The 16,898-nt window shown below is 36.5% G+C and overlaps 1 protein-coding gene across 5 annotated transcripts in view; it reads right to left on the minus strand.

The window, feature by feature from the left end:
- The window catches only part of ARID4B (AT-rich interaction domain 4B), a 92,522-nt gene that overhangs the window by 27,677 nt on the left and 47,947 nt on the right, over window positions 1–16,898 (minus strand). For all 5 annotated transcript variants that reach the window (XM_042795807.1, XM_042795804.1, XM_042795806.1 and 2 more), the window contains exons 9-16: window positions 15,797–15,876; window positions 14,367–14,440; window positions 13,355–13,500; window positions 7,961–8,033; window positions 6,820–6,914; window positions 5,646–5,743; window positions 5,169–5,436; window positions 3,979–4,151 (exon numbers count right to left, since the gene is read on the minus strand). In XM_042795807.1, coding sequence (XP_042651741.1) covers window positions 3,979–4,151; window positions 5,169–5,436; window positions 5,646–5,743; window positions 6,820–6,914; window positions 7,961–8,033; window positions 13,355–13,500; window positions 14,367–14,440; window positions 15,797–15,876 — 1,007 coding nt within the window. The remainder of the gene's footprint in view (window positions 1–3,978; window positions 4,152–5,168; window positions 5,437–5,645; window positions 5,744–6,819; window positions 6,915–7,960; window positions 8,034–13,354; window positions 13,501–14,366; window positions 14,441–15,796; window positions 15,877–16,898) is intronic.

Consider the following 16,898-nt stretch of genomic DNA (forward strand, 5'->3'; position numbering starts at 1 on the left):
GCCCCTCCTGGTGTTAGGGTCAAGGCAGCACCTCAGCCAAAAGTAGGAAAACTCAGAAACAAAGCCTCTTGCAATCCTTCTGTGCTGTAACTATGATTACTTCGAATAATTTTGCCTGGTCAACTCAAAAAAAACAAGCACTACCAACAAACAAGTCTGCTACATATTTTTGTTGTAAAGCAAGAATTATCATCCGGATCCTGAGCACTTAATCTCTCAGCTCAGTATAAAGTTCTTGACAGTGGCCTGTCCCAGGTACTTTAGAGCAACGTGTTAAAAAAAAACAAACAAGCAAGCAAAAAAACCCACCAAAAAAAACCAAAAAAAACCCTGGAGTTGAATTATTCATATGCAAAAAAAAAGTTTCTAATATTGGTTAACTAGCCATCAACCTACTCTTCACAAACTGTATCTACTATGAAATTTGGAAAGACTATTTTATTAGCTTATATTAAAAAACCCACAACCTTTAAAAAATTTTGCTAGGCTCATGGCCTCAGTCTCTTGGGAACACATTCAAGAGTCTACATTGTTCATTGTGTACAAAAGCCCCACAGTTCTCAATTCGTTGGCTTTCACTCAAGTTCTGTAATAGTTACAACAGTTAATGTTAAATGCTGCAAAGGAAAATTGCACCAACTATACAATGCAATGTTACATTTGAAGACCATTATTTCCACAACACAAAGTTAGCAGGAACTTCAAAATAAGGAGGATTTTAAACTTTGTTTACTCATCGACCAAGATTGAATACTTTTTGTTACATTAAGGAAAAGGATGGGTTTACAAAGCCATTTTTGTAAGGATCTCTCTGGGACAGACCAATGAGAAATAACGTATTACTGGCCTTTTGTTTTTACTGGCTTTATGACTAGAAGTTGCACAAAATTATGTAGTGATGCTTCTTCCACTAGCCACAGAAAAACCAAGAAAGGCATGTGTAGAGTAAGGAGCAAGTTGCCTTTAAATCTCTGTTTTCAGTGTTCACAGAAACACAAGCTGGCAAGAAACAGGCACTCTGGGGAAGAAAAGAGGAGAACCACATTCACCCTTTCTTCCTCTTCACTATGTTGTTAAAGTCTGTGCAGAAGGGACATGGGATTCAAGTGGCAGCAACCCCAAAGGGTTGAGACACATAGGACTGCACAGAGAAAACCTGTGGAAAAGAAACAACCCCAGCTTCCAGTAGCACTTCCTAAGATCTGGAAGCGGGGAATTGGATCCAGTCCACCCAACAGAAATTCAGCAAGAAGAAACCCAGAAGTTTTTCTGCCCTCTTGGTTCCTTGTGTCTATACACAAATAAGCTACATGAAGATGCCCAAAGTCCTACAGACAAATTCAAAGAGCAAGCTCTACAAGTCTGCCTTATATAATATTAGCTTTCATTCATTTGGTTACGACTGTGAAAGACAGATGGTCCATAGCTTAAAAAAGGTTCCATGAATACATTTTAAATACAATGACAAAAATTCAGTCCACAGTGATCTATTTGGCTATTTTCTCTGGGTGTGATTAGTTTTCCACCTACAAAAATGCGTTCTTCATTTTGTATTTCACTTCAACAAAGAACTCAAACAGCAGCATTTCCCCCTCTGTATAACCTTTGACACTTCTAACCCATAAAGTTGGGGACAGGGGGAATATAATGTCTTGCACATCCCTACCAGCATATCAGGCTCACAAAATCCCTTTATGCCTTTATGGTATAAATGCTAAAAAAACATTTTTTAGCATTTAGGTTAACAGTGACAATTTTAAAAACTCTTAAAGGTTGATACAAGTGCATTTTGTACTTCCTATCCACCTCTGAAGGAAGAAAGTAAGAGTAATTCGGCTGACAGCACTACTGCTTACAAATGCTTATAGACTATTAACTACTACAAATGTTTCATTTTTGTAAGTTTAAATTATTACTTGAAACATAAACCCAGCAACGAATGACCACATCACCAAGTACATCTATTTTTAGAGCTATGCTTTCTATTCTAAGCAATTTATTACAATCTTTCATGAATCACAGGAGCAAAATACTAGTTGGAAGAATTTTTACTGGATGAGTAAAGAGAAGCAGAGAGAAAAGAACTCACGCAATTACAAATAAGATGAATTGGGAAAAATTAAGAGGAAATATTATTTTCTACAGTTTTTTGTTGTTTTCATAAATAACAAAATAAGAAGACTCATACATTTTTTAATGTCATAAATAACTCAAATGGACATGAATAAGGATTAAAAAAACAAAACAAAACAAAACCAGACCCAAACAAACAATAAAGGATTACGGAAAAACCAATGCAGCTTATAATGTTATATACCATTTACTATAGCAGCATGGTAAGTATTAAGCCACTGTACAATCCAAGTATATAAATAAACACTAAGTAAGGTCACAAACATACATATAAACAAATATACAATTTAGAAAACTTTAAAAACTGCTATTCTCTAAGCAGTGCAAAGTCTTCCATCTATTTAACTATATACTTTGAAAGTAGCATTGAAAAATCGATTCTGAAAATCTAGCAAACTTGTTACAGTACAACTCACATAGTTCATTTTAAAAATGGCAAATTCAACAGATTCTACCAATTGGTCTTTTAAAAAAAAGAAAAATTCACATAGGATATAAATGAAATCATATCCACAGAGAAAAGGCTCTGAGTTCAGGTAAACTTGATTTTCCTGTATTATGCATTTCGGAGTTGCCAGTGTAATCTCACTGAAAATATTTAGGAAGGCAAAACATTTTACAGAAGGATCCTTCCAGAATGTGTTATATGGAAATCAAAACACTTAATATAATAAAAAAGAACTATTACCAATTAATCAGAAATCAATATACTGAACTATGCCATTCTGTCACAATTCTCAACAGACCAGAAAAAGCATTAAGAGTTAATGATATTTCGACAGAAGATTAAGACAGCTGATCTACTAAATAGCAAAGACTGCTGGAATGAACAAGGGAATTAGTGGTCAGGCAACAGCTGGTATTAGGTACAAAAACCCCATCCCTGATACACAGATTGCTGTGAAAGTATAAGGAGGTGTCATTAGCTGCTTTCCCTCTTTTAACAGCTTCTCCCTTTAGCATCTGCTACTGTTTTCTGTTGAAGACAAGATACTGTATTAAGAGACCTTCAATTTGACCTCTAATGGCCATTTATTTGCTCTTACCATCATACTGTCCCAATTGCAAGAATATAAATTGTTAACACACTGGGGATTACTGAGGACTATATTTGGTTTTAAACTTAGTATTTTTTTGCGTGGTTGATGAAAAACACTTGTGGGGTTTGTTGGTTTTTTTTTTGTTTGTTTGTTTGTTTGTTTGTTTGTTTTGTTTTTGTTTTTTCCCACTGAAACAAAAAACCCTGCCCATTCCACAAAGGAAATGGGAGATCACCTGCATATATCTGTTAATTACATGGCCCTGAGCACCCCTATTACTTCAGTCTCCTACTTCCGAAACTTCTGTCTGAAGGACTGCACAAGAGTCTCCTGCCAGTATCTTGCCTCCTCATTGACAAAGCTGTTACTGAGCAATGCAGGGTACTTCCATCTTTTTCCTGCATTACCCTTAACACACCACTGTCCAACAGCAAAAGCTGGAAACTGCAAGTCTGTGATATGCTTATACCAAAAATAAGTCAACAAATGGCAATGACTGCAATATTTTTGCCTTAAATCAGTCATCTATGCTTTACTCAGTTTACAAATATTTAGGCTGGGACCCTGTAAAAACTTAAACTGTTTGCTTTGAGGGGTTTTTGTTGTTTTTTGTTTCTTTGTTTTTTTAAATTAGATCCATGAACATCAATGGCCCTAACCATGACACAGTAAGGAACACACAGGCCTCTGGAAGATATGAGTCAAATTCACAACAGCCATGTCTGATTCGAAGTTCAAATTACAAGAGCAAAATTTAACAAGCACACATCAGATGCCTTATCTGATTATAAACATCGTAACTTACCCTGATTTTTCTTTTTCTTCAGCGTCTGCACTTACAGTAGGATTTTCCATTTCTTTAATCTTCTCCTCTTCTTTATCTTCTAGTTTGGTTTCATTTTCAGTTTTGATTACATTTAAGTCCTTTTCTTGATCAGATTGAGTATAAACAGAATCTGGTACATTTTTTTTGTTTCCCTAGGATAATAAAACCTTTAGTTAACTTCCAAGGTGAAATAAAAATACAAAGGAATTAAGAAAAGGCAGACAAAACACACTGAAGTTATAATGAGAAAAAAAATGTAGAGTCTAGGGCTTGTTCTAATATTACAGAACCTCTGCTGTTTTTAATTCTGAAAATCTCAAGCTAAACACAACAGACTTCGAAGCTGCAGCCAGTGTCCTAGCTAGCTTTGCCACAAAGATATAGGCATGCTGTTCTTTGACCTGAACTGCAAAGCAATCCCTAAGATGAACACAGAGTACGTTTTCACTTAGTATGCAGAGATACCAGCACTGGCCCACCTGGTATTCACCCCAAGTTAAACAGCAGGGCTGGCTGCCACTTACACACAGATGCATTACAGTTGTGTTGCACACTGACTCGAGGAGCTACACTGCTTCCAGAGCAAGCTGCTAGGCCTAGACAGCTCAACACATCAGCTTATTGCCCTGGACTTCTTTGGCTAAAACCACTGAGTCAACATTGGATTTTGAAAAGCTAGAGACATTTGTCTCTCAGGACCACTGAACTACATTAGATCACTGTGAACACCAAGTTCCACAGCCCAGGTCTTTGTAGAGCTTCACTGTTTCACCGGAGTGGACAAGTAAAAGCAAGATTTCTGAGGGCTTAAAAGCATAGCTAAATGCAAAATAAAAGTACCAGCACTGTAGTTAGATGTTAGCATGTGTTACCCAGATCAGGATAAAGCTGCACGCTAATTAGTCTCCATTTGACCCCAGAGGCCCCAAAATAAGTGGAATGTCGCAGGTGCTTTCTAACAAGTCAGACATTTTGACACCACAATCCCCTAAAACAGGCACCTAGGGATAAATAGGGCTCAGATGTGTTGTTCTGAATTAGGTTTACAGCACATTTTTGTCTTGTTCTAAATCAATTATGGAGTTTTCAATCTTGACATGAATTCATGGTTATCAACACACCACCGGACTTTAAAAACAGGACATAACATGAATATTAAAATATTTTACCAGAATAGAGGGCTTATCATTTTCTTTACTTTCATTATCATTCTCAGCTAACTTTTTTTCTTCTTGTTGTACTACTGCTACTTCCTCCTGCTTGCGCTCATCCTTATCCATTTTTATTTCTTTTACATCCTGCTCTGGTTCTTCACGCATCTTCAATTCTTTCTCTTTTTCACAGTCTTTACAAGGCTTGCTCGTCACTTTCTCTGGCAATGCCATTTGAAATTCAATGTTAGCTGATGTACAATACTCTTCAAAACCATAGAGATATCTAAAAGAAAAAAATTGCTTGCGATAAGCAAGTTTGTTTCAAGAAAGAACATGCTACCTAACAGAAGCTAAACATGAACAGTATGTTTAAAGCCTAAAAAAACCCTGTATTACAACCCAAAAGTTATGGACTTTACGTGTATTACTACAGGACCACTTCAGTTTGTTCTAGTGCTGTTTTAGCACAAACTTCCTATCTTTATGACTTACTTTTTATATGCACATTTAACATTATATCCTGCGGCTGAATTCAATACAGGGATTCCAAGATCTTGATAAACTTGCTTCCACACTGCTCCACTTTCAATCTGTTAAAGAAAATGAAGTCATGGGTTTTTAATTAACTCACTGACACAAAAAAAGTCTAAGTTGACAAAGTTTACAACTTTGGAAAATAATTATATGTAATTTCCTCTGATCTATAAAATTACTGTTTATCACACACACAGTATTTTACTGTAATGCAAACTGTAGTCTAATGTAACTACTTTAGGCAATTCAGCATTTCTGCATTTCAGTAAGCCACAGCAGGCTTTCCTCTCCAGGTGGTAATAAAACAAAGGAAAGAAAATACAAAGACCAGAAAAATCAATACGTCATTTTTATTTTATATTTAAAGTAATTCTTAACTATCAGAGCTAGAATTTTAATTAAATTGGAAAGAAAAAAATTAATTCAGAGCGTTAACAATACTCAGCCCTGGCAGTACTGCACCAGACACAGTGGCTACCAGTCTTTCATGATGTCCTTAACATGTCCTTTGGTGTAAAAGTTTTGTGACACTGTGATATGCTTATTTCTAACCATCTGTGAAGGTAAAGCAGATGTACTGCAAGATTCAAGCACAAGATTCTCCCTTATATATCAGAAAGTTGAAGCAGCCCAAAGCAGTAACAGAATCTGCTCGGCCCTGAATTCCATATGCTTCAATTATTGTTCCAAGATCAATCCCACTAATCCCAGTCAACACATTCTTCTCTATACTGCCCAGAATAGAGAGGAATTAAGGGCCTCCCATCAGACTTTAAACCAGATTACTTGTCTTTGAGAATTTATTGAGCAGTGGCTCTTTTCACTTTCTGAGGTAACAACTCTATCTGACAAACATTTCTTGAAGTATCACAAAAACACGCATGCTGGCTGGTTTTATGCAGCAATAATTAAACACACGGAGAAGATGTGTAATTTATTTAGAATATAATTAGATTCTGGTTCCTGTTAAAGCATATTTTTCAGAGCTACAGGGTGTCTTACATAGCTGTAGCATGCAATCTCCCTATGTCTGAAGTTCCCATGTAAGATTCTTCTTTATCCATACTTAAGCAAAAAGAAACAGCATCCATAGATTTTATGGTTCTGGAATACTCATCATACTAATACTCACATTATCAAATCCTCCAAGCTTGTGTACAAGTCTGAATAATTTGAAGAGATTCAAATTTCTATATCCTAATACAGGTCGTTTGTTAATAGGAGTCCCTGTGAACAAAGACCATTATTACAGTGTTTTGAAGTATTTTTTTCTCCTACCATGAAATCCACATCATATGCACTACTACACTATTACATACAGTATTGTAAACCCCTCTGACTACTTCAGACACCTGGTACTTTCTCTTTATGAAAATAAGCAAACTCAAGAGTCTTAACCCATTTTCCCTATAGATCTGTTATGTAATTTAATTCATACATATGCATTCTTCCATGTATTACTGAACATGCACAAATGATGCAACTTTTCTTGCTACATATATTATACATATTTTTTATTTCACCCACTGAAGCAATTACATCTAAAAATACCAGCACAGTCCTTTCATTACAATAATAAAAAAAAAAAAAAAAACAAAAAACAAAAAACCAAAACCAAACACACCACCACACACACCATCAAACAAAAACACTCCCCAGGAAGAAATCAAACCATATTTCAGAGATCTGAAACTTCCTATGCTAATGTACTATCAGTAGCTACCACATTGTCATCTCTTGTAAATTACTTTTATTGCAGTGTATAAATACCCGGTAAAGATTTAATATAATAAATGGCATTTGCTTTTAAAAACATTTCAATCTACCTTATGGATAAAGCTCATGCATTTAAGTGATCAGGATTCACACAAGAAAATTAGCACAAAGTAAATGCTTTTTTCCATGATCCTAAAAAGTGTGCGTGCATGTGTGTCTCAAATTTTAAATTTATTAAACTGACCATGTACATTCATATGATTGAGGATGTTAAATGTTCGATTATATACACTACAAGTTCAGAGTAGAAAATATACTAGGATATATGAGGTACTACCCATTTATTTCTGGAAGCAGGAATAAATGACTCTTAGGAGAAGAGACAAGTGACAGACTTCTCTTCTAAATAGCAGGGAAGTCAGAAGTGATGAATACAGTCTCACTGTTTCCAAAACTGAACTGCAAAGCACTACTAGTTTACAGACTCAATTCTCTGAAGTACTGCTAAGCAATACATCTATCTTCAGCTTCTACAAATCAAAGATTAAAACGCTCACCTCTGTCTTCCATGAACTTGTATAATTGCTGAAGAAAGTTTTCTCGTTCTTCTGGAAACGGCTCTATTTCCTCCTGTTTCAAGTAATGCACACAAGAAAAGTATCACCATTTTGAGTTAGTTTGTAAGAAACATAAGGCAGTGGTAATTTAGGTTCAAATGTTCAAGTTTGGTTTACTGCAGTCAGCAACAGGATACTATACAAGGAGACACATGCTCTCAGTGTTATGCCAAATGGAAGTAAGTTTTATAAACTACAAGCAGTTTTTCAAAATATATAAAACAGTAACTGTAAAGACATATTGAAATTGGATTTTCAATTAATCACTCAAGTATTGTAAGCGATATCATAAATCAGTATTCTCAATTTTGTCCATTTACACAGGAAGTCTGGGAAACACCCCCATTAATGATCAAGAGATTCTATCAGAAATCTCAGGCTTATTTCTACTGCTGTTAAGTGACTCCTTGATGCCTGGATACACTATGTCACTTTCAGGGATTAAGTGAAAGAGAAAATGTTGCTTGTGCTTTCTTGGGAGTTCTAATCCACAGCAGTGGCAAAGCGCAGGCAATGGCACCGCAGGCATACTGCCGTGAGGTGCCGGCTGAACGTGCAGCCAGGAGGACCAATCCCAGAACTGCAATAGCAATGGATATTTTGGATGTTCAGTTCATTGCACTAATAAGCCTTCGTCTTAAAATTATTTAGATTAACAAACAGTGGAGTTTCATAACAAAGCACTATGGTTCATTTTATAACACCTCATAATTACCTTAGGAAATGTGACTTGCCACAACCAGTAGCAATAAGATACTAATATCATCAAAATTCTCAGAAATTCTGATGATTGAGCTACTTCAAAAAACAACACATCAAATAGAAGTTGATTAATTTTCTGCATACTTTTTTTTAATATTACCTGCAAAGTTTCCAAAAATAACTAATAAAAGGTATTCAGTAAATCAAAAAAATTATTTTTCTTTAGTGTGTATTAATTACATGTTTATCTTTTCCATTCTTCAACAGTTTCCTTGTACTAAATATTAAAGCTTCACCTACCCTGAAGCAAGGGGACAAAATATATTGTCTTTAAAGTTACGGCAGACAGTTGAGAAATCAACAGAAACAGAGTATCATTATTAAACACAACAGGGAAAAAACAAAACAAGAACAAGAACAAAAACCTCCATAACATCTGCTGAAGCTATTTAATATAGAGATGGATGGCTGAAGACAAGGTCAAGGAAAGCTATATAACTATTACCAGTGAGTATTTTCTTTTTCTTATTCTATACTTCTCCATTAAATGCACTTGGAGGACATATCAGAGCAAACAGGCAAAAAATGAAAAACCAGTTTTTGCAATATGCTGACACACTTGTCATTTAGTTGCAATTATCAGCAGAAATGCAATGAGAATATTTCAGTCTTGAAAAGGCAATGCAAGAGGAAAGTCCCTGCGAGGGGCATTATGTGATGAGCATCTATTTGATACCTAGTATACCAGCAGAGCTCAGCAGGCTACCTCACTGAGCAAGTACAGCCTGGGTTGAGAACTGCAACCAGTACACTAGATACATCCTCACAGGGCAGGAGCATCAGAAATCAGGGATATCTAGCAATTCTTTACCCATAGGTGTGAGGTAGTGCTGCAGCCCTGCACATAATACAGACAAACACCTGTTTAAGATCAGTTACATTTCACAGGCAAAGGTGGTAAAGGAAGCACTGCTAGCAAGCAAAGGATTCAACTTACAATCATAAAACTTGAATATGACCATACTGAGTGGAGTCAATACAGTTTTGGAGTTTGTTTTAATCTCACATGACAGATACTTGGAAAGGACTTTTACCAGCATACACTGGATTATGGCAAAGAGATGATGAGCACCTACTTGGGTTCCTCATGTTCCTCACCAACAAGAGAACACTTGCCATAAGAAAATGGTCCCACAGAGCATTTAGGGGACAGGGAGGGCAGGGGAGGGGTGTCACTGAATAAAACACTGCCACTTCTTTCTCACCATCAGATCCAATGCCTGTAGAGTACTCTTATGTCTTGAACATGATAATCTACAGAGGTGCCAGAATGGCAAGTGGATACTCCTTATTCATTTTCTCAATAGAGATCAAACCAACTTTCTATGCAAGTGTGTTAAGGGTGAAAGGTTAAGACACTGCAGGTCTCTGAAAAGCATTTTCACTTTCTCAGAATCTCCACAAAATCAGTACATGTTATACTTCGATAATATCAGTTATTAAGTTCTAAACATCTACAGAATGTCTTAACCAAGAAGTTAGATGACAAGGTTTCCTAAATAATGGTTTGAATCGGGCATGTCATACTCTGTCATCTTTGCTTATTTAGAAGTTAGACAGCCACAGTGCTGTCAGGTCACTCTGCAGTCTCTAATGTATCTGTCCATGTCACAGAGGTAAAAGGAAGTGGCTTATATGTATGACAACGAAATCCAGAATGCAGGAACATGCTTTTTGTAATACATAAAATTCACAAAGAATTATAGCCCAGCACTAGAAGAGAGGGTCTTTGTCAAGTCTTTTACCTACCAACAGATTTAGTAAATGAAAGGAAGGCTGTTTTTCAGTCTCCGTCATTTGAGGAAAAAAAAAAAAAAAAAAAGAAAAAAAAAATGCAACGCCTCTTAGAAGTAGAGAGGATTTGCATGCCAACTCCTATCTATATAGGACAGAAGCACCTATACAGATATATGATATATATATATAGGAGCATCTACAGGAATGTGTGTGAATATATATATATAGGAGCATCTATATATGAAGCCTGAGGTGATATACGTAAGAGCTATTTTGAGAGGTTTTGTTTTGGTTTGGTTCAGGGGTACCAGCACCACATGCATGGCCTGAGGGCCACCAGTGAGAATTTCCATGGTCTGGAAAGCACTAGAACAATCTGCAGGTGGGATAACAAAGTCCCAAGAGCAGGACCACAGGTCCTGTTTGAGAAGAGATGATGCTTGATAGCCAGGAGATTACAGGCACAAACTTTTTTTTTTTTTTTAAAAAAAGGAGGCTGCAGTAACTGCTCAAAGGCAGGTAGAGAGAAGGCACACATGCCACTGACCACTGAAGGGGGAGAACAGAAGAAAAAGAAAAAACGTATTTTGCCTCTGGTTTAGAATCCTCCTAGTTCAACAGGTGGCTGAAACATTGGATACTGGAAAATAAATTATCACAAGAGATGTCACAGGAAATCCCAAAATATTTGCCCGAGATGATATCCTCATGTCTAGCACACAGAAAGACTAGCTCATACAACATCACATGCAACTAAGAGGAGCTAGAAGATGTACAAAGGGTACAGTGTCAAATATTTACAAACGTTGTCACTAAAGACTATGAATCTTTCACCTAAAAGTAGTGAGGTAATGATCACTATATAAGGATTGTGTGTCAACCCACATAGGTACAAACCTATCTACATTCACCATGCCCATGGCTGGACATGAACCTGCTCTGGAAGTTCAGGGGTTGTGCCAAGCCCAAGGGAGTACTCCTTGCTCAAAATACTAAACAGAGAACAGCCCCTTGCAAACTAGACTTTTAACTTTTGATCAGAGATGGATAATCTCCTCTGAGTTTAAAGAGGCAGATTGAATTCATGAGCATGGAGAGGTGGCAAAGTTCTTACTTCACACCTTTGCAATCCCACAAATCTTAAAATAAAGAAATGAATGAATAAAAGATGGAACACCATCTTCTGGTATGTCAGAGCCACAATCTCCAGAGGGTCTGTATTAAAAGTAAAACACTAACAACCACCTAACACCCAAACCAGTTCAGTTTCTCCTTCACAATTCCACTATTGATGGGAACTTTGATCTACTGAATTACTGGAAGTTGCATAACAAATTACAGAACAGCTCTCAAACCCTAGTAAGGGGAAAAAGTGATAATGGGCAGACACAGATTTTGAGTACCATCAGAAGGTACAGAGGAATTAAAAGATTCAAAAGCACTTCTTCCAGCCTCACAGATAGCTATGAAATAAACTTCTTTCCACTAACTTTTTTCTTTCCTCTCATCTTAATTTTTTTCTGGACAGAAGGTTGGGAGGAAAGAACAGATAATTAGAAAACCAAGCATGAGACAGGACTCCATACTTCCAAGACAAAAGAGAGAAGAAGGTTGGAAGAGGAGTGCTTGGGCTGTCTTGGTTGAAAACACTTGCTTCTTTACATCAAGGTAGCAAGAGAGATAGCTTGCAGTCAGTAACTGCAAGTCAGGAACAGCTTAGAGCCACCTCCTCAGATGGAGCTCCTGCGTAAAAGGTAGTGACTTCCCTGTGGCTTTGGAATGTGTGGTAAGTCATGGGTATATACTGAGGTAACAGCTCTATAACCAGAAGAAAAGTTTATCATCATTTATGTGAGCAGCTACTTACAGTAGCATGATTTTAGCATGCACAGAATTCATTCCATGGCCACAAATGCAAAAATAAAGCAACACTATCATAATATAAAATAAAGCAAATGCAAGACAAACTACAGAGGGAAGCTATACTCTTCTGCATGCTGCAGCACACTGCACTATTATAGAAGGACAAACAACTGTTTATTTGGAGGGAGAGTGAACTACAAACTAGAAACCCATCTGGGCCATGACTGACATTACAGCCTAGGAATTAATATCACCCTAAGAAAACCAAAGGTCTACATCAGTAAGAAAAATCTCCTTTGCCTTCCAATACCAAAACAGCATGCGCAAATAAAAGTTCAGTCTGGATTTACATACAGTTGCAAGACATAATTGCTGATGTTTGCAAAGAAAACAGAAAGAGATCTTTGTTTTAAAGTTATCAAAAATCACTTAGGTACCACATATCCTTTAGCAGAAACAACTTAAAATATTCTTTTATCTACATAGATATTCCCAGTTAGAAGACAGCCAGACCTTTAACAGATAGCAGATAAATTCCATTTAGAAATACACCCAAGGCAACTTTTTTTCTTTTAGAAAGCATGTGACAGCAGACACCAATATCTACCCTTATTCATCCTGCTCAGTCCGTAGTAGGTACTGCAACCCCTTCTGCCACTGCATTAAGATCAGCACGAGCAAGATTCTAAAACAGGCTCTTCCTTTGAGTTTTAATTTTTATTTTTCATTAGTCCCTATTGACTCAGACTTTCGACTACATGTTTTTTGCTTAGTGACTCAATTTTCACATTACCAGATTTTTGTTGAACAAAGATTTTGAAAGCTGAGAGGCAATAAGGTTGCCTGTGTTAGCAATGCTGCTTATGCTAACCTGTTAAATGTTCCCAAATGTTAAAAACACCTACTTAAATATTACAGTGTTGCTAATTTTTATCAGCTGTGTACCCACACCCTTTAACTAACTTCACTTGCCTCTTCCTCACTGCTGTTATCTTCTTTCTCTTTTTCATCTTCTTCCTCTTCTTCAGCTTCACTGCTGGAGCTGTCTTCTTTCAATTCTGTTTTCCAGTTACTAGGAACAGTTCTGTTTTTACGGAATTCAAGGGCTTGGTCAAAAGCTGTAAAAGGACCAGCATTTGTTACCACTGCAGGAAGTATCAGTTTGACCAAATGTTTTAATCAAAAAAAGTAGTTGGGGGTGGGGGAGGGAGGGGGAAGGGAAGGGGAGAAGGTAAGACTGGTAATTAACCATTCCACCCCCAAATTCAAAGAATCTCAACAACCACCCCGTGTTGTTCATCCTTATTTGTCCTACCCAGACAAACTGGCCTAGTGTTCTCTGCACATCAAATTATTCAGAGTTATTATTAGGATTATTACCATGTCAATGTCTACAGACACAAATTAGGATCTTGTGGTTTAGGGCACATATGAAAATTTAATTGAGAGAACCCCTATTTCAACAGGTTTACACTGTGTTTACATATATGGAACAGCGAGAAGGAGGAAGAAATAAGCACAAACTAATTCTAAGACTTGGACCACGTAAACTTAAACTTTCAGATAAATCCACAACTCCAGTTTCTTGACAGTGCATAAAGGCAACTTACTTGTAACTACTAGGGGTACTACGGTGAGAATAACTTTATGAAGGTATAATGCAAAAGGCTGAATACTAAGTAACCTATAAAGCCAGTGTGCCCTGTCTGATTATATCCTTTATCTGGCACATATACATATATAACAAGCGCAGTAGAATGTGGGGTGTTTGCTTATTTTTTGTTGTTTTGTTTTGGGTTTGTTTGGTTTTTTAAAAGTGCCTCTAGATTTTCAGAAGTGTTCTCCTTCAATACGTTATGCTACAGGAAAAGATCCTGTATGTTAGCATTTTTAAAATGTGAACCAATCTACCACAAATTTGGTCCAATTTACATAACAAAGTAAATACATACACATGTGTTTTCTCATAGTAGGTTATTTTTACCTTGTTTTAACGAAGCATCAGGCTTTGGTGAAGTTTCACTAATCTCCCGAACATCTTTTCTTGGCACAGAAACACTATATTATTTAGAAAAAGTTAAAAAAAAGTATAATATTTTGAAGCTAAATCAACAGTATAGTACAGATCTATCACAAAGACTATAACACACTTACTAAACATACAGAAGAAGCATCTGAAGTGTATCTTGACAATTCTATAGTCTGGTATAGTATTAGCGAGTTTGTGGATTAAAAACAAAATTTCTACATAAATTTGGTTAGACCATCCATATGCATTCACTACATGTTAAAGAAAGCATTCTTTGCCTAACAGGTAGCTTCTGGAATCTCACAAATATATATCATCTAGCAAAAATCTCATGTTAATTTAGCAAGTAACTACTCACCAGCAAACAACAAAACCCTACCTTGCTTAAAACATGAATGAGTATTAGTATAAATTGTCAGTATGAAATTAAAGACTTCCAAATTGAAAGAACAAAGCACTTTTTAATTTCTACTGTGGCTATATTCAAGGAAGAAAATCTGAACTGCAACTTTGGGGGGTGGGGAATATGTGCTCATGTGCGCACATGCTTATGTGTGTTTCTGCAGTGATGTACGTTGATGCCTGGGTAACTATCAAGAGGTAAAGCGATAGCCTAGACTTAGTAAGTAATTAAGCCACAATGAGACTGTTAAATATTTCAATATCCTTTCTGCAAAGGCATTGTTAAATTGAATCAAGCGCAATAAATAGCTGCAACTTTTTATTTAAAAATGAAAACCTAGGAAAAAAGAATTCTACTATCATCCATCAACCCCCTCTCCCTGACCAACATGAGTTTAAGAACACAAAGTTCCTTATTCTATTGGAAATAGCATTCAGACTGGTTTTCTAGGTTTCGCTATTTTCTTTCTTGAGTAGTATTACAGCTCTTTCCAAAGAACATGGTAATATGCAGTTGTAGTCTACACTGAGATAAACATATGCCTTACTACCTCGAAAAAAAAAAAAAAAAAGAATCCTCTGTGTGTGTTGTGTACGTGTGCACATGCATGCACCCACACCCATTCCTTTCTGTAGATGGATAAGTTATGGCCACATCTCTGAAAAGCAGTGATCTATTCCAACCAGAGCAGGGAAGTTTCAGGCCATTCTCAAAGTCATAAAATACTGCTTCATTTGCCACCATTGTAAAAATGAAATTAAATCAGACAGATCTATGCACCCCATTATTAATCATCACAAAGTTCAAAACTAATTTCATCACAATGTAGGCTGTTAGCAGTTTTCTAAACATGAGAAAGATCTTGGCAAAAACCTACTGAATTTACTGATGTTATTAATACTTTACCCAACACATCTCATACTACATTTCACTTGACTGGTATAGATTTTATTCAGTTATCAACCTCTACATTCCTACTCACAATTTGCCATCCTTGAAAGAGCGAACGAGAATATTGTCTTTTTTCACTGCAATATCATCACTACAGTCTGGACAAACCACCTGCAAATATATTACAAAGGCAAAGTTTAGTGAGAAAAAAAGAAAAATGAGAGAGTAATAGTATACACTAATGCTTCTCAAAAACCTTTTGGGTTCATTTCTCTTTAGCAACAATGATATGAGAGCAACTGAGATCCCTCAAAACTTGTACTGAATGCACAGGTTAATGCTCGCTTCCTGAAGGGAACTGACAGCTGCTGTCAGAGACATAAGAACAGCAGTCTGACAGAAGTTAAGTACCTGTAACGCCACTAGAGCTTTTTCTACTCCATCCTAAAAGGACAGAACTTTCACCAAGTGCTGCCACCCGAGTTAGAGACCTCTTCTGAAAAACTTCCGGAAATTGCAAGGATGTAATCACAGTTTCAAAAACAAAGGCATACCAGATTTATGAAATGCAATTTTATAATGGAGCATTCATAAGTTATCTATCTAGGAGAGAAGTGTGACTCAAGTACAAGCATTATGATAGGTTAATTCAAGAAGTAGGCTAATCAAGTCTAGCACTGAGACAACGTATTAATTACTTATTGCAATTTTAAAAGCTACTTAAGTTTTGTTAAACCAATATACAAGTCACTAATCAAAAAGCTTCAGGAATTTATCAAAAAAAAATAATATATTGAATTTCCAGAGTTACAGATCAGAAAATCAACCTTCTCCATCACTCATCTCTTCTCAAAATACATGAAATTCACTGGAAGTTAAGAAAATTCTGGCTGCTACCCCAAGGAGCAGCAAATAACCACAGCCCTAATTTAGCCCTGATAATATTTCCTCCCTCTTACACCAAACTCCTTTCAGTCCTACTTTTTCCAAACACACAAAAATATTGCATGAAAGCTTTTTTACCCTCCTTACATAGGCCACCAGTCATATAGCATTTTAGAAAGTAAAGTCAAAAGCTCCAACTGATTTGGAAACAGAGTTGCGTATCATAGAGCATAGGCTAAATATGCCTCTCAAGAAAACTAAAACTTACCAGCCTAAGTTGCCAATTTAAATGCATTCTACAGTCCCCA

The sequence above is a fragment of the Tyto alba genome, unplaced genomic scaffold (assembly GCF_018691265.1).
Source record: "Tyto alba isolate M040663 unplaced genomic scaffold, T.alba_DEE_v4.0 Super-Scaffold_22, whole genome shotgun sequence".
NCBI lineage: Eukaryota > Metazoa > Chordata > Aves > Strigiformes > Tytonidae > Tyto > Tyto alba.